The 19242-nt window shown below is 39.2% G+C and overlaps 2 protein-coding genes across 6 annotated transcripts in view; one reads left to right on the forward strand and one right to left on the reverse strand.

Moving 5' to 3' along the window:
- Nucleotides 1-18255, reverse strand: part of rbm18 (RNA binding motif protein 18) — a 35804-nt gene extending 17549 nt beyond the window's left edge. For both annotated transcript variants that reach the window (XM_061966378.1, XM_061966377.1), the window contains exons 1-2: nucleotides 18047-18255; nucleotides 11723-11838 (exon numbers count right to left, since the gene is read on the reverse strand). In XM_061966378.1, the coding sequence (XP_061822362.1) occupies nucleotides 11723-11829 (107 nt within the window). In that variant the 5' untranslated portion in view covers nucleotides 11830-11838; nucleotides 18047-18255. The remainder of the gene's footprint in view (nucleotides 1-11722; nucleotides 11839-18046) is intronic.
- A 90-nt stretch (nucleotides 18256-18345) lies between these two features.
- Nucleotides 18346-19242, forward strand: part of mrrf (mitochondrial ribosome recycling factor) — a 45010-nt gene continuing 44113 nt past the window's right edge. The window contains exons 1-2 of one of the 4 annotated variants that reach the window (XM_061966043.2): nucleotides 18424-18449; nucleotides 18803-18880. The gene's annotated coding sequence lies outside the window, so the exon portion shown is untranslated. Of the gene's footprint in view, nucleotides 18450-18473; nucleotides 18881-19242 lie in introns of those variants that run through there. The other 3 variants (XM_061966041.1, XM_061966042.1, XM_061966040.1) reach the window with 3 other exon arrangements.

The following is a 19242-nucleotide window of genomic DNA, read 5'->3' on the forward strand; positions in this document are numbered from 1 at the left end:
TGGGATAAATTGTACCTCTAAGAGTAGTTTTAATGCAACATACTTTTACTTTTACTGGAGTATATTTATAGAGAAGAAACGCTACTTTTACTCCGCTACTTTTATCTACATTCAGCTCGCTACTCGCTACTAATTTTTATCCATCTGTTAATGCACGCTTTCTTTGTTTTGGTCTGTCAGACAGACCTTCATAGTGCCTGCGTTTCACCAATCAGATGCAGTCACTGGTGACGTTCACTCCGTTCCACCAATCAGATGCAGTCACTGGTGACGTTGGACCAATCAAACAGAGCCAGGGGTCACATGACCTGACTTAAACAAGTTGAAAAACTTATTGGGGTGTTACCATTTAGTGGTCAATTGTACGGAATATGTACTGTACTGTGCAATCTACTAATACAAGTTCCAATCAATCAATCAAAAGTGTGAAGGAAAAAAGAAAATTTTTTATTTCAACCGTACATCCCGTCAAAAGCCTAAAGACTGACTGCACTGTTCCTGTCTTCACAATAAAAGTGCCGCTCCATCGCGCCTGCGCTTTCAAAAATAAGAGTCTCTCCGAAAGCCTGCGCAAACAAGCTAGCAAGCTACGGAGTTTGCCGCCAATGTATTTCTTGTAAAGTGTATAAAAACGAATATGGAAGCTGGACATATAAGATGCCAAAAACCAACCACTTTCATGTGGTATTAGACAGAAAGGAGGAACTTTTTTTCTCCTCCATTTGAAAACGTGGACGTTTGTCATCACTACTGTCTGATTACAATCAATGCAAGTCATCAGAATCAGGTAATACACCAACTTATATTCTTGTCTTCATGAAAGAAAGGAATCTATATGTGTTAAACATGCATGTATATTCATTAAAACACTATTAACATGTAAACAAAAACGGCAAAAAAATAAATATAAATTATATACTGTATATATCAATGTACCGTATGTATGTATATATATATATATATATATATATATATATATATATATATGATATGTGTGTGTATGTTACTCATAAGTTACTCAGTACTTGAGTAGTTTTTTTACAACATACTTTTTACTTTTACTCAAGTAAATATTTGGGTGACTACTCCTTACTTTTACTTGAGTAATAAAACTCTAAAGTAACAGTACTCTTACTTGAGTACAATTTCTGGCTACTCTACCCACCTCTGGATATAAGTGTCTATGTTAGCTATATTAGGCTACTATCAAAATGACTGCGTCGCAGGCTGACACAAATCTTCGTTGACAGAAATGTTGAAATGTAATATTTATTCTACCCATTTTTACAACATTGGAAAACATTAGTAAAACACAGGCTTCTCAGAGGGTGAGATAACTCCTCTAAATGGCCAAAGGTATAGATGTGTGTGTCCAAGTTAAAGGAAATGGCAGTCTGTCTTCTTCGAATTGATTCATAACAATCATTGCAAGCTGGGTAACGTTTGCTGTGGTCTATAACGGCACACAAACAACTATCAGAAATGCAGCCAATATTACATACAGATAATGTGTCATGAGTCATAAGTAAAGGAAATTAAACGAGCTCAAATATACCTACAAGTGAGGCATAATGCATACCTGCCAACTTTTGAAATCAGAAAAACCTAGTAGCCAGGGTCCAGGGGCCGCAGGCTCCGGTAGGTCCAGGACAAAGTCCTGGTGGGGGGTTCTTGCGCCCCCCGACGCAAAATGATTGATTGCATTCAGACAGGTTAAAATGTTGCTAAAACCATCACTTTTCTATCAGTCACAGTGACTTTTCAAAACAAAAATATTACAGCAAAAATCATATGGGTTGATTGACATGTTTATTCTGTAAGCTAACTTCAATAGTTTGAAATTATTTTGACAGTTAATGCCAGTTATCCTGTCAACCTTTCACAAGACTTCAATTTGTTCATTGAAAGTATAAACAACTTTTACAGTAAACAAATGGTAAAACAGTACTAAACAATTCCATTAAAAAAAAAATTGGTGTCATTATTAACTTTCTGTCCAAGCTTGTATAATCTACTGCCTTGTTCAATTGTCAAAAATATTCTGTGCCTAAAATTCACATTTCTATCACAATTATCATACTGTAAACATGGTAAGCTAAGTTCATTAAAATTAATAGTCCTGTCAATAGCATGGAATTACAATTCAAATGTAGTTTTTTTGTAAGCCTTTCAAAAGAATTCAAAATATGAAAAATTAATGAAAATGAATTTAAGCCATCAGACACTTGAAAAGTGTCACATCACATCTCTAATGTAATCATTTGAACTTTTCAACAGAAATAGCACTGCAAAAATATTAAGGACATACTTCTGTATTTTGGTAGTTATGCATGTAGTTAAACATTTTCCGAAATAACTGTCCCATGTGATCAGCCAGTGCGATTGGAAGTCCATGCTCAATTATTGCCTCCGTAAATAAAACTTCGGCATTTATCACATCCAAAGAATCTGTTTGGGCGACGAAAAACGTTGAAAGTTTTCCACTTGTATCGCTAGCAACGGCATTAGACTTGTGTTTGTTTGTCCCAACGTGGTCTTTTACTTCGCTAATTCCTCCGTGTCCGATCGAAAAATCTTGTCTGCACAAGGTGCAATTCGCGTAGTTTTCACCCTTTTTGGAAGGGATAATTATTCCCGGATAGGCTTTTGAATATTCTTCACGGAATGACTGCAGTTTTCTTTTCGGTTTAAGACTCGTTTGCGATTTTTCTCCGGCTGATTCCATGATCGTTCGCTCGTTTGGAAACAATGGCAACTGGTGCCTCGTGCTTGGCAGCGGTGCTATAAATAGCCTCGCGCATGGCATTCGGAATGGCTCGATAGGAAGTTACGGGAAGCAGTGTCGATTGTCATTGTTGTTACGCCATTTCGTGAATAAAACTTTTTAAAAATCTTTTTTTTTTAATTAATGAAAAACCGTATTTTTTATCACTGCAATTGATGAAAACCGTACTAATTACGGGAAAACCGGAGTAGTTGGCAGGTATGCATAATGATGCAATACGTACATAAAGCTAGCCTAATTAGCATGTCAGCATCGATTAGCTTGCAGTCATGCACTGACCAAATATGCTTGACAGGCACTCCAACAACTCAATAACATCAACAGAGTTCACCTTTGTGCATTCACACACAGTATAAAACATTTGGTGGACAAAATGAGACAAAGAATGAATGGCATAAAATATGTCTTTCTCTGGCATTGTTGAAAAAAGTTTTTCAGGTAAACAAACTACGGTGAGTTCAAGAACCGCCAAAATTAGTAGGACAAAACGGCGCTCGCCAAATACTACCATCATTGAACCATGGTTAATATAAACACAATTGCAAGAAATAGTTGTATCCTAAGCATGTGATGCTCTTTGTAATGAAACTCACCTGTAGCAAGTAACAGGTGCTGGTGATATAGAAATCCTACTTGCAGTCAGTTCAAATGGAGAAAAGTAGACTCAACCTTTTGTGTTGTGTGTACCACACTGAGCATGGAGAAAAGAACTCTCAGAAGATTTGAGAAGCAGGATTGTGGAAAAGCATGGACAATCTCAAGGTTACAAGTCCATCTCCAGAGATCTAAATGTGTTAGAATAATTATGTATAAGTTATCACACAACTCTTATGCTTAAAGGCCGTTGCTATAGTCATTATCTATTGTGTACTTTTCTATCTGTGCAAAGGCACACAACTTGTTATCTTCCACTGCAAGTTGTCTTGCAGCAGCAGTTTCTGTTTCCAGACCCTGCCTGCTAAACAGCCAAGGACGGACTTCAAGCACCTCCGCGAAGATAAGACGACAGCAAAGCAGAGACAAGGCGAAATCACAAGGCCCCCAGCACATTCCGTTCGGAATAATCACGTATTGTGCGTGCTGAGCTGCTCGCATGATATGTGTGACCAGATGCAGTCACACATGCAGCCTCAGTGATGTTAACTAGCGAACTCCCGAATAAATAGAGGAGCACGTGGGACTTCCCCTCAGAGCGTGGTGGGAGACTGTAAGTGAGTGTGCAGCCCCAAACGTTTCTCCTCATTAGCAAAATTGAACGCTATCTCTGCCTGATTCCTTGCTTCCTGTCTTGTTTAATAGCTTGTTCGGTGTTTGAACCTGACAAAATGTTCCTGTGTCTACAAGAAGTTTAAAGCCCATGGCACTGTAGCTCACCTCCCTGGATGTGGCCGGAAGAGAAAAAAATGATGAACGAAGGATTGTTAGAATTGTGGATAAAGAACCCGGATCAAACAAATTCAAGATGACCTGCAGCCACAGGGTACAACAGTACTATCATCTCAATGAAAAGGGTAGGAGGCCCAGGAGGACCCCGCTGCTGACACAGAGACATAAAAAAGCAAGACAAAAACTTACCCAAGGAAGCCAAAATCTGTGGACAGGTGAGACTAAAGTGGAGCTTTTTGGTAAAGCCCATCATCACACCACTTACAGAAAACAAAATGAGGCCTTCAAAGAAAAGAACACCATCCCTACAGTCAAACAAGGTGGAGGTTCACTGATGTTTTGCTGTGTCTGGTAGCGGATGCCTTGACTGCGTGCATGGCATCCTGAAATCTGAAGACTATTTTGGGGCATAATGTAGGGCTGAGAGTCAGAAAGCTGGGTCTCCGTCAGAGGCCATGGGTCTTCCAGCAGGACAAAGCATACTTCAAAAAGCACACAAAAATGGCTTAAGACAAAGTTCTGAAGTGGCCATCAATGATCTAAATCAGGGGTGCTCACACTTTTTCTGCAGGCGAGCTACTTTTCAATTGATCAAGTCGTGGGGATCTACCTCATTCATATATATCATTTATATTTACTTATTTATGAAATATATGTTTTTGTTAACAAGTTAAGGGTGTTTAATGATAATACAAGCATGTTTAACACATATAGTTAATATTGTTAATACATTAAAGGTGTTTAAAGATAATGCAAGCATGTTTAACACATATAGTTAATATTGTTAACAAGTTAAAGGTGGTTAAAAATAATACAAGCATGTTTAACACAAATAGTTAATATTGTTAACAACTTAAAGGTGGTTAAAGATAAAACAAGCATGTTTAACACATATAGTTAATATTGTTAACAACTTAAAGGTGGTTAAAGATAATACAAGCATGTTTAACACATATAGTTAATATTGTTAACAAGTTAAAGGTGGTTAAAGATAATACAAGCATGTTTAACACATATAGATTCCTTTGAAGACAAGAATATAAATTGGTGTATTACCTGATTCTGATGACTTGCATTGATTGGAATCAGACAGTGGTGATGATAACTTCCGCATTTTCGAATGGAGGAGAAAAAAAGTCCTCCTTTCTGCCCAATACCACATGAAAGTGGTTGTTTTTGGCATCTTATTTGTCCAGCTTCCGTACTCCTTTGTATACACTTTACAAGAAATACATTGTCGGCAAACTCCGTAGCTTGCTAGCTTGTGCACGCCAGCTTTCTGAGACTCTTATTTTGGTAGCGCAGGCAGGATGAAGCAGAGCTTTTATTGTGCAACTGTGCAGTCGGTCTTTGGAGTTTTGACGACAGGTACGGCGCCAGAGTCTGTTGAAATAAAGTGTTTCTCGCCTTCCTGTCGGTAATTTTAATGAGCTGGCAGCAGCCAGCGTCATCTCAGAAGACCCTCGGGTGCCGTGAATGTCAATAAAGTGACGTCATAGTGAAGATTTATGATCCGCTCATTTTCAGGACTATTTTTTTAATGCCTGGCTGGTGATCGACTGACACACCCTCCGAGATCGACCGGTAGATCGCGATCGAGAGCACCCCTGATCTAAATCCTAAAGAACATCTGTGGAGAGATCTAAAAACAACAGTTGGGAAATGTTCAAATTTCAAAGACGTAAAGCAGTTTGCAAAAGAAGAGTGGTCCAAAATTCCAGTAGCAAGGTGTAAGAAACTCATTGATGCTAACAGGAAGCCATATTTTCACTTCTTTTTCCCCAAAGGGTGTGCTACCAAATATTAAGTTCAGTGTGCCAATCAATTTGTCTACTCTATTTTGGGACTTCTGTGTAAAATAATATCAGATTAGGATTTTATTCATCAAATGTTAGGTTGTGCATACAATGCCACTAATGATCTAATGTAGAAGTAAGAAATGTGTCACCAATCATCAATACAGATAACAAACTAGCGAGTAACGTTATTGTGTGAATGCTCCAATGGTTTTCTACACCAAAATTAATAAATTTATTATTCAACAACTTCTTCTTCTTCTTCTCCAGATTTCGGCGCGTTCTACCTTCCACATTTTTCACCCGATTCAAACCCTTCCAACTTCAAACTGTTCGGCCTACTCGGAAATCGCGGGCTTTCCCTCAACAAATTCCAAAAACTCCCAGATTTCCAGGTTTTCCGGTACATTTTTCCCATTCAAAATGAATTGGCCATTTTTCAAACTTCTGCCATTTTCACATTTTCCAACCGATTCAAACCATTCCACCTTCAACACATGCCACCGTCCTGGAAATTCAAACTACCATTTTTCAAACTTCAAAAAAATTCCAGGATTTCCCAGAATTCCTGGTTTTCCAAATCCCTATTTCCACCATTTTTCTGGTGACTACTCCTTCCACAATTTGTCTACTCTATTTTGGGACTTCTGTGTAAAATAATATCAGATTAGGATTTTTGGGGGTGTTTTTTTGTGTTATTCCAATGCAAACAAAATAAATAAACATGTGAATACCAAAGCATTTGTCATTTCAACTATTTTCTGGGAGAAGTGCGGCATTATCTGACATGCAAGGGTGCATACATTTTTGGCCATGACTGTAGAGGCGTTCGTGAATCGAGGTTCCACTCACATCGAACACATAAAAAGTGTATTTGTGCACAAAGGCATGTATGGCTCCATGTAAACGTTTGTAAATGGAGGTTCCACTGCACTTGGAAAATACCTAACTTTAAGGGGGGGGACCTCCTTGGCAGAGTTAAAAATAAAAAATATAAACAGTGGCTGTGTGCGTAAATGCGAGTGCGTTTACAATGCAAGACACTCCAAGAACATTTTTGGACACTCGCGGCAGAACCACAATGGACTGCCTATCTCACGGGAGCAGTAAAAAGCACCGGAGGAAAGGGAGGGGGGTGCGGGTGGAGGAAAGGGTGGGAGAGTAAAGTTCAGACAGGGAATATGTTGGCGGCGGGGTGAAAGGTGGAGGATACGGAGAGGTGAGAAGCCAGGTAGTGGGAGGAAGAGGAAGAGAGTTGCTTCCAGATAAATGACAACACAGTTTAGTGTCCACCTGAACGGACCACAGAGATGGAAAGTTGGGGACAATAAGATTCATCCTCACCAATGTTGTTATTAGTGTGATGAATAACCGCAAAAGGTGGAGCTTTTTTTTTGGCCAATCAGAATTATTGAGGTCTCACTCTGCATCGCTCTCTCTCACTGTGATATTAACTGAACGCAGTGAGCCCTCTTTTCAGTCATCCACAATCTTCGTCTCGGCGAATCACGTACAGAAAGCTGCCGCGACTCACCGGGAGAAGTTCGGCAAAGTAAGAAAAATGAGGAGGACAAACAATAGGATTACAAAGCCTAATGTCCTGGTGTGGGAATGTGCAATATGAGCCCATCCGAGAATGCCATAAAGACAATGTCCGACCTCTATTTCAAACTGGGGGGAAAAGGCACTTTAATATGGTCACAATGTATTACTTTTTTAATTAAATTAATAAAAATTATTATTTTAATGATATAAATAGTGCGAACAAAAACTTCTTTGCTTACAGAAATAATCCCATTTTATTTTTTGTTTGTTTATTTATTTAGGATAAAGTTATTTACCTTCTGTCATGTCTGTGTGATCATGTTTTTGTTTTGGTCATGTTCGTTTTGGTTTTTGGACTTTTTGTGCACTTTTGTTTTGTCACCATAGCAACCATTAGTTTTCACCTGTCACGTCACGCACCTGTTTCACGTTTTGAGTCACACACCTGCTTTCACTAATCATGTCCATGGTATTTAAGTTCATTCTTTTCAGTTTGTCGTTCTGACGACATCCCCGCATTTATACTCTCCACACACTTATGACCCTTGCTGCGCTTTTTCATGCCGTTTTTGTCCATGCCAAGTAAGTTTTGTTTATTATTGCCACAGTTAGTGTTTTTTGTTGTTCATAGTTTTTGCCTTTGTGCAAGTGTTTGGTTTCATAGTTTGTTCTCCGCCATTGTGCGCGCCTTTTGTTTACTTCCTTGATTTGTATTTATAGTCTTTAAATAAAAAATGTACTCACATTCCCGTCTCGCCCGAGCCAACTTTCCGTTGCATCTCGGAAAAGCAAACACTCAGGACCAAGTCATGACACCTTCCAATTACAGTACAATTCTACAGTAATGAGAAATAAAGATGTATATTCTTTTAAATGGTGATTACCATATATTATGATTACATTATTATGGGGCGGCGTGGCGTAGTGGGTAGAGCGGCCGTGCCAGAAACCTGAAGGTTGCAGGTTCGCTCCCCGCCATCCAAATCGCTGCCGTTGTGTCCTTGGGCAGGACCCTTCACCCTTGCCCCCGGTGCCGCTCACACTGGTGAATGAATGATGAATGATAGGTGGTGGTCGGAGGGGCCGTAGGCGCAAACTGGCAGCCACGCTTCCGTCAGTCTACCCCAGGGCAGCTGTGGCTACGAAAGTAGCTTACCACCACCAGGTGTGAATGAATAATGGGTTCTCACTTCTCTGTGAAGCACTTTGAGTGTCTAGAAAAGCGCTATATAAAAATCGAATCCATTATTATTATTATTATAAACACTGTATAGTTTTTATGGTTTATTTCTCCGGTTAATAACAATAACTATAATAATGCATTCGATTTATACATCACTTTTCTATACACTTGACACCCAAAGTGTGCAGAGAAGAGAGAACCCATCATTCATTCACTCCACATTCACACACATGAACATGTGTCTTCCTTCACGCCACATTTTTGCAGTTTTATGTATAAAATATAAAAATTGCAAAGCAAATCCCTAAGAACACAAAATTAACAGTTTTGAAATGGCCCAGTGAGAGTCCAGATGGATCATGTCCTGGCAATCAAGGCCAATTTGGAGCTCTACTGAAAGGAACAGAGGGAATACTACACTGTGCTTTCCGAACGATAGAGAACTTGGATGAATAAACGGCAACCACTAAATTTAAAAAAAACATTTTAATTGTTTCCATATACAGGTAAAAGCCAGTAAATTAGAATATTTTGAAAAACTTGATTTATTTCAGTAATTGCATTCAAAAGGTGTAACTTGTACATTATATTTATTCATTGCACACAGACTGATGCATTCAAATGTTTATTTCATTTAATTTTGATGATTTGAAGTGGCAACAAATGAAAATCCAAAATTCCGTGTGTCACAAAATTAGAATATTACTTAAGGCTAATACAAAAAAGGGATTTTTAGAAATGTTGGCCAACTGAAAAGTATGAAAATGAAAAATATGAGCATGTACAATACTCAATACTTGGTTGGAGCTCCTTTTGCCTCAATTACTGCGTTAATGCGGCGTGGCATGGAGTCGATGAGTTTCTGGCACTGCTCAGGTGTTATGAGAGCCCAGGTTGCTCTGATAGTGGCCTTCAACTCTTCTGCGTTTTTGGGTCTGGCATTCTGCATCTTCCTTTTCACAATACCCCACAGATTTTCTATGGGGCTAAAGGTCAGGGGAGTTGGCGGGCCAATTTAGAACAGAAATACCATGGTCCGTAAACCAGGCACGGGTAGATTTTGCGCTGTGTGCAGGCGCCAAGTCCTGTTGGAACTTGAAATCTCCATCTCCATAGAGCAGGTCAGCAGCAGGAAGCATGAAGTGCTCTAAAACTTGCTGGTAGACGGCTGCGTTGACCCTGGATCTCAGGAAACAGAGTGGACCGACACCAGCAGATGACATGGCACCCCAAACCATCACTGATGGTGGAAACTTTACACTAGACTTCAGGCAACGTGGATCCTGTGCCTCTCCTGTCTTCCTCCAGACTCTGGGACCTCGATTTCCAAAGGAAATGCAAAATTTGCTTTCGTCAGAAAACATGACTTTGGACCACTCGGCAGCAGTCCAGCTCTTTTTTTCCTTAGCCCAGGTGAGACGCTTTTCGCGCTGTTTCTTGGTCAACAGTGGCTTGACACGAGGTATGCGGCAGTTGAAACCCATGTCTTTCAAGCGTCTCTTGGTGGTGGATCTTGAAGCACTGACTCCAGCAGCTGTCCACTCCTTCTGAATCTCCCCCACATTTTTGAATGGGTTTTTTTTCACAATCTTGACCAGGGCGCGGTGATCCCTATCGCTTGTACACTTTTTCTGACCACAGTTTTTCCTTCCCTTTGCCTCTCCATTAATGTGTTTGGACACAGAGCTCTGAGAACAGCCAGCCTCTTCAGCAATAACCTTTTGTGTCTTTCCCTCCTTGTGCAATGTGTCGATGGTTGCCTTTTGGACAGCTGTCAAATCTGAAGTCTTCCCCATGTTTGTGTAGGCTTCAGAACTGGACTGAGAGACCATTTAAAGCCCTTTGCAGGTGTTTTGAGTTAATCAGCTGATTAGTTTGTGGCACCAAGTGTCTTCAAAATTTAACCCTTACACAATATTCTAATTTTGTGACACACGGAATTTTGGATTTTCATTTGTTGCCACTTCAAATCATCAAAATTAAATGAAATAAACATTTGAATGCATCAGTCTGTGTGCAATGAATAAATATAATGTACAAGTTACACCTTTTGAATGCAATTACTGAAATAAATCAAGTTTTTCAAAATATTCTAATTTACTGGCTTTTACCTGTATATATTTGCCATAAATTAATTAATGTTTAAAATATCATTAAGAACAATTTGGCTAATAATCGTGCTCTTGCATTGCAGGTCTAAAAGCTCACAAACAAAAGAGGAGCTAATTCCTCTTCTCAGTCAGCAAGCAGGGGCATTTCTCATGTTTTTCCTCCGTGCGGCAAACCGGTGGCTACTTCAACAGAAGCGGAGTAGAGCATAGCAAAGGGAAGGAAACGCCTGTCTAGACGCCCGCCAGAGCTACGGCGTGTATGTTCTGCACAAGCCCACCAACAGGCATGCAAAAACAACCGGAGTACGAAAAAAAGTCCACATCGAGCTCCCAACTATGTACTTTGGGGCTGTTGTCATAAGGCTGCGTGGATATGATAGAAAATAAACAAACAATAATGCAAAAAAACACAAACACAGGTCCAGGCTGACAGCGAGAGAGTAAACAGGGCAGGTGGGTGAAGAATGATGGCTGCCCACTTTTGCTCGGCCTCCACGCCTTGATGCCTCTTTTTCACACACCCCAGCGCCGTCTGCTCAGTCTCAGCCTGCAGCACACACACACACACACACACACACACACACACACATGCACTACACACACGCAGTTCATCAATCATGCACACAATGCAGTGCCTCTCCGGGAGACTTTAGAAAGCAAAGTTTGGGATTTACAACATAGGCTGCCAAACATCAGCTTCGCCATCCGCCGCTTTCACGCTGCTCAAAGTTGGCAGCTTTCCGCGTTTGGAGTCGGATTTGTTAGCTTTGCGGTGCAATGTGGATTTGTGTTTACTTCTGAGGACGCTTGACGTAGTTATTTATTATGCCACGTCGTCAACTGATTGTTGACAATCTGTCCCCCCAAAGTTAGTAAACAGTGCAGTGACATAATACCACACTGGACATTTACTTACTCTGTGATTTTGGGGTCGATGTTGCCTATCCACAGACGGTTCCCGTCATGGGTGCCGCTCTCGGAGATGATGGAAGCATTTTCCACAGTCTCTGCGGCAGACGACATGTGTCCTCCCTAGGGGGCGGAAATAAACAATGTAACGTTCAGCATCTCTGAGGGTATTGGTAACCTACGTGCTTTCATTTGGAAATAACCCCAGAGCTACCTTTTTCTTTAGTTTATTCATCAAATGTTAGGTTATGTTTAACATGTGCATACAACGCCACTAATGATCTAATGTAGAAGTAAGAAATGTGTCACCAATCATCAATACAGATAACAAACTAGCGAGTAACGTTATTGTGTGAATGCTCCAATGGTTTTCTACACCAAAATTCATTTATTTATTATTCAACGATTTCTTCTTCTTCTCCAGATTTCGGCGCGTTCTACCTTCCACATTTTTCACCCGATTCAAACAGTTTCAACTTCAAACTGTTCAGCCTATTCGGGAATCGCGGGTTTTCCCTTGACAAATTCCAAAAATCTCCAGATTTTCCAGAATTCCATGTTTTCCGGGACATTTTTCACCATTCAAAATGAATTGGCCATTTTTCAAACTTCTGCCATTTTCACATTTTTCAACCGATTCAAACCATTCCACCTTCAACACATGCCACCATCCTGGAAATACAAACTACAATTTTTCCAACTTCTAAAAAATTCCAGGATTTTCCAGAATTCCTGGTTTTCCAAATCCCTATTTCCACCATTTTTTCTGGTGACTACTCCTTCCACATTTTTCACCCGATTCAAACAGTTTCAACTTCAAACTGTTCAGCCTATTCGGGAATCGCGGGTTTTCCCTTGACAACTTCCAAAAATTTCTAGATTTTCCAGAATTCCAGGTTTTTCGGGACATTTTTCCCATTCAAAATGAATTGGCCATTTTTCAAACTTCTGCCATTTTCACATTTTTCAACCGATTCAAACCATTCCACCTTCAACACATGCCACCATCCTGGAAATTCAAACTACCATTTTTCCAACTTCAAAAAAATTCCAGGATTTCCCAGAATTCCTGGTTTTCCAAATCCCTATTTCCACCATTTTTTCTGGTGACTACTCCTTCCACATTTTTCACCCGATTCAAACCCTTCCAACTTCAAACTGTTCAGCCCACTCGGAAATCGCGGGCTTTCCCTCGACAAATTCCAAAAACTCCCAGATGTCCAGGTTTTCCGGGACATTTTTCCCATTCAAAATGAATTGGCCATTTTTCAAACTTCTGCCATTTTCACATTTTTCAACCGATTCAAACCATTCCACCTTCAACACATGCCACCATCCTGGAAATACAAACTACAATTTTACCAACTTCTAAAAAATTCCAGGATTTTCCAGAATTCCTGGTTTTCCAAATCCCTATTTCCACCATTTTTTCTGGTGACTACTCCTTCCACATTTTTCACCCGATTCAAACAGTTTCAACTTCAAACTGTTCAGCCTATTCGGGAATCGCGGGTTTTCCCTTGACAAATTCCAAAAATCTCTAGATTGTCCAGAATTCCAGGTTTTCCGGGACATTTTTCCCATTCAAAATGAATTGGCCATTTTTCAAACTTCCGCCATTTTCACATTTTTCAACCGATTCAAACCATTCCACCTTCAACACATGCCACCATCCTGGAAATACAAACTACAATTTTTCCAACTTCTAAAAAATTCCAGGATTTTCCAGAATTCCTGGTTTTCCAAATCCCTATTTCCACCATTTTTTCTGGTGACTACTCCTTCCACATTTTTCACCCGATTCAAACAGTTTCAACTTCAAACTGTTCAGCCTATTCGGGAATCGCGGGTTTTCCCTTGACAAATTCCAAAAATCTCTAGGTTTTCCAGAATTCCAGGTTTTCCGGGACATTTTTCCCATTTAAAATGAATTGGCCATTTTTCAAACTTCTGCCATTTTCACATTTTTCAACCGATTCAAACCATTCCACCTTCAACACATGCCACCATCCTGGAAATTCAAACTACCATTTTTCCAACTTCAAAAAAATTCCAGGATTTCCCAGAATTCCTGGTTTTCCAAATCCCTATTTCCACCATTTTGTCTGGTGACTACTCCTTCCACATTTTTCACCCGATTCAAACCCTTCCAACTTCAAACTGTTCAGCCTACTCGGAAATCGCGGGCTTTCCCTCGACAAATTCCAAAAACTCCCAGATTTCCAGGTTTTCCGGAACATTTTTCCCATTCAAAATGAATTGGCCATTTTTCAAACTTCCGCCATTTTCACATTTTTCAACCGATTCAAACCATTCCACCTTCAACACATGCCACCATCCTGTAAATACAAACTACAATTTTTCCAACTTCTAAAAAATTCCAGGATTTTCCAGAATTCCTGGTTTTCCAAAGCCCTATTTCCAATATTTTTTCTGGTGACTACTCCTTCCACATTTTTCACCCGATTCAAACAGTTTCAACTTCAAACTGTTCAGCCTATTCGGGAATCGCGGGTTTTCCCTTGACAAATTCCAAAAATCTCCAGATTTTCCAGAATTCCATGTTTTCCGGGACATTTTTCACATTCAAAATGAATTGGCCATTTTTCAAACTTCCGCCATTTTCACATTTTTCAACCGATTCAAACCATTCCACCTTCAACACATGCCACCATCCTGGAAATTCAAACTACCATTTTTCCAACTTCAAAAACATTCCAGGATTTCCCAGAATTCCTGGTTTTCCAAATCCCTATTTCCACCATTTTTTCTGGTGACTACTCCTTCCACATTTTTCACCCGATTCAAACAGTTTCAACTTCAAACTGTTCAGCCTATTCGGGAATCGCGGGTTTTCCCTTGACAAATTCCAAAAATCTCCAGATTTTCCAGAATTCCAGGTTTTCCGGGACATTTTTCCCCATTCAAAATGAATTGGCCATTTTTCAAACTTCCGCCATTTCCACATTTTTCAACCGATTCCAACCATTCCACCTTCAACACATTCCACCATCCTGGAAATTCAAACTACCATTTTTCCAAGTTCAAAAAAATTCCAGGATTTCCCAGAATTCCTGGTTTTCCAAAGCCCTATTTCCACCCTTGCTCCTGGCAACTACTCCTGTCACATTTTTCAACCCACTTCAACCGTTCCACCGTCAAAACATTCCCCTTAATTAGGACAAAAAACAAAGTTGTTTTTTTAACTGGAAAAATTCCTGATTTTCCCAAAATTCCAGGAATTCCGTAATACAATTTCTCAATTCAACATATTACTACTTCAACATTTCTCGACCGATTTGGAAAATGTCAACTCATTCAGACTATTCAAGTTTTTTTATACCATTTTCAAAAAAATTCCCACTTTTCCCGAAATTCCCACATTTTTTTTAAATTTCCATTGAAATGAATGGAACATTCTTCAAACTTCCACAATTCCCACATTCTTCAACCCATTCCACCTTTGACACATTCCACCATTCTGGAAATTCAAACTACCCATTTTCCAAGTTTTAAAAAATTCCAGATTTTCCCGAAATTCCATAATACCATTCACTACTTCAACATTTCTTACCTGATTTAAACAATTCTAACACCAACCAATTCAGCTCATTCAGGACATTCATGCTCTTAATAATTATTTCCCCAAAATTCCCAAATTTCCAGGAAGTTCCCATTGAAATGAATGGGACATTTTTCAAAGTTGCACAATCCCCACATTTTTCAACCTATTCAAACCATTCCAACATCAATCAATCAATCAATATTTATTTATATAGCCCTGAATCACAAGTGTCTCAAAGGGCTGCACAAGCCACAACGACATCCTCGGTACAGAGCCCACATAACATCAACACACTCCACTCATCCTGGACATTCACACTAACACTTTCCCCAAGTTCCAAACCAAATTCCCGTTTTCCTGGAAATTGAAACTCTTCAACATCTTTTTTGTAAGGGGCGCCGGAAGTTGTCAGACCCGTCAGCAATCCTGTTCCGTCTCCCTGTAATGTTTGTCTGCTCTTGAATGGGATTGGGCTGAAAATATTATTTTCTCCTCAAGGATTCATAAAGTATTTGTGATTCGGAACATCGAAACCATTCCAACATTCAAACTATTTCAGCTTTTAAACGATTTCAACATTTAAACCATTTCTACATTCCATTAGCATTTCAGTTCTGCGTCAGCTCTTCAACATTCAAACTATTCTTCCATTCATACTACATTCCGTCAGCATTTCACTTCAACTTCAGCATTCACACACAAATCCTTCAATAATTGTCTCTTCTAGTTGTTATTCAAGTATGTTTACAATATATTTCACATTGTTTTTTGTAGTTTTTAATAACAACATGTCCGAAGAGGAGTAGCCTAATGCTGCCCCTTTTCTACTTTTGTCTAACACTTCCTGTTGTAACACCGTTGTTTCTACTTATGTCTAACACTTCCTGTTGTAACACAGTTGTTTCTACTTTTGTCTAACACTTCCTGTTGTAACACAGTTGTTTCTACTTAGGTCTAACACTTCCTGTTGTAACAGTTTTTTCTACTTATGTCTAACACTTCCTGTTGTAACACAGTTTTGTCTACTAATGTTTAACACTTCCTGTTGAAACACAGTTGTTTCTACTTATGTCTAACACTTCCTGTTGTAACACAGTTGTTTCTACTTATGTCTAACACTTTCTGTTGTAACAAAGTTTTTTCTACTTATTTCTAATACTTCCTGTTGTAACACAGTTTCTTCTACTTAGGTCTAACACTTCCTGTTGTAACACCGTTGTTTCTACTTATGTCTAACACTTCCTGTTGTAACACAGTTGTTTCTACTTATGTCTAACACTTCCTGTTGTAACACAGTTGTTTCTACTTATGTCTAACACTACCTGTTGTAACACAGTTGTTTCTACTTATATCTAACACTTCTTGTTGTAACACCGTTGTTTCTACTTATGTCTAACACTTCCTATTGTAACACAGTTGTTTCTACTTATGTCTAACACTTCCTGTTGTAACACCGTTGTTTCTACTTATGTCTAACACTTCCTATTGTAACACAGTTGTTTCTACTTTTGTCTAACACTTCCTGTTGTAACAGTTTTTTCTACTTATGTCTAACACTTCCTGTTGTAACACAGTTGTTTCTACTTTTGTCTAACACTTCCTGTTGTAACAGTTTTTTCTACTTATGTCTAACACTTCCTGTTGTAACACAGTTTTGTCTACTAATGTTTAACACTTCCTGTTGAAACACAGTTGTTTCTACTTATGTCTAACACTTTCTGTTGTAACAAAGTTTTTTCTACTTATTTCTAATACTTCCTGTTGTAACACAGTTTCTTCTACTTAGGTCTAACACTTCCTGTTGTGACACAGTTGTTTATACTTATGTCTAACACTTCCTCTTGTAACACAATTTTTTCTACTTATGTCTAACACTTCCTGTTGTAATATAGTTTTTTCTACTTATGTCTAACACTTCCTGTTGTAACACAGATGTTTCTACGTATTTCTAACACTTCCTGTTGTAACAGTTTTTTTCTACTTATGACTAACACTTCCTGTTGTAACAGTTTTTCTACTTATGTCTAACACTTCCTGTTGTAACACAGTTGTTTCTACTTAAGTCTAACACTTCCTGTTGTAACACAGTTTTGTCTACTAATGTCTAACACTTCCTGTTGTAACAGTTTTATCCACTTACAGTATGTCTAACACTTCCTGTTGTAACACAGTTATTTCTACTTAGGTCTAACACTTCCCATTGTAACAGTTTTTTGTACTTATGTCTAACACTTCCTGTTGTAACACAGTTTTCCTACTTATATCTAACACTTCCTGTTGTAACACAGTTGTTTCTACTTAGGTCTAACACTTCCTGTTGTAACACCGTTGTTTCTACTTATGTCTAACACTTCCTGTTGTAACACAGTTGTTTCTACTTAGGTCTAACACTTCCTGTTGTAACACAGTTTACATCAATGAATAATAAACAGTTCTCATATATATCAATTACCATGACTTGATTTACTTGGACCCCGACTTAAAGAAGTGGAAAAACGTATTGGGGTGTTACCATTTAGTGGTCAATTGTAGAGAATATGTACTTCACTGTGCAATCTACTAATAAATGTATCAATCAATCAAAAATCCCATAAAAGGGAAATATCTCTGCGACAGACAACTAACTTTAATTCTAACCGCTTTCACAAGTGTGTATTAACTCTAATGTAGCAATAATGAGGGTAAAAATGACCAATGGAGAAATTAGACAGCTTTATTCGAGCAGTTTGGTGGCTAGCTGCTAGCTTGACGGGGGCTAGCACTTACCTCCTCGCGCCTGTCAAACTTCCTCGAGAAAAAGGGGGACTTCTTCTCCGACGTGACTTGCTTCTAATCCCACTTTTGGGATGCTTCACGGATGTTAAACACTACCCACGCTCATGGTGGAACTCTATCTGGCCGTCTTCTTGGTGAAAACTAGTTGCGACGAGTACGGGCAGCGGGGCTTTGCAGCCGTCCAACAACAAAGGCGCGTTGTGATGACGTTTCAAGAGTAACCGGAGCGCGCTCGATTTCAATTTTAGCACATCCCGAACGCACGCGGAGTGTCAGAGTCTAGTGAGTTCCCCGCCCAGTGGTACGTGTGGTGTGCATTTCAAGCGCTATGATGACGACACAGATGTCAAGTATGGCTTCCCCTCGCCAGCATGCGCCTGTGACTAAGTAGCAGGTAAGTGCACTTACTTGGTTACTTAGTACTCTTACTTGGTTACTTGGTACTCTTACTTGGTTACTTGGTACACTTACTTGGTTACTTGGTACACTTACTTGCTTTCATTTATTGGAACTATATTTGATGAAATGACGTCGTGCCGACGTGGAGAACGGAGATATAACATGTCTCACAACGCCGACCTTCACGCTGCTAATTTAATAAATCATTCTTTTTAATCAATTAACTCCAATATATCGTTATTTTTAATCAATTAACCAACACGCTGCTTGTTAATTCCGTCACCCGATTTTTGTTTACCAGACCAAAACATAAACGCGATTCTTAAACATACATATTTCCCGATGAAGATCTTCCATTTAGTGTGCAGCTTCATGATCTCCATGTTTCATCAGTGTGACAACTACTTTGACAAAAAGAAAGCAGAGGTGAGATATTTGTCTTTTCTTTACGTGACTGGAAACATTTCAAACAATTCTTTATGTGGATGCTATATTGTGGTCATGAAATAGACGCATGATGTCAGAATGTAACACTTATACAACTATTAAGAGTTGCACACTTGAGTTGCTGTATCACTAGCTAAGTGTTGAAGACACTTGTAGTGTCACTATCATCAAGTGTAGTGTCACTATCATCAAGTGTAGTGTCACTATCATCAAGTGTAGTGTCACTCATAAAGTGTAGTGTCACTATCATAATGTGTAGTGTCACTATCATAATGTGTAGTGTCACTATCATAAAGTGTAGTGTCACTATCATCAAGTGTAGTATCACTATCATAAAGTGT

Source organism: Nerophis lumbriciformis, linkage group LG11, assembly GCF_033978685.3.
Source record: "Nerophis lumbriciformis linkage group LG11, RoL_Nlum_v2.1, whole genome shotgun sequence".
NCBI lineage: Eukaryota > Metazoa > Chordata > Actinopteri > Syngnathiformes > Syngnathidae > Nerophis > Nerophis lumbriciformis.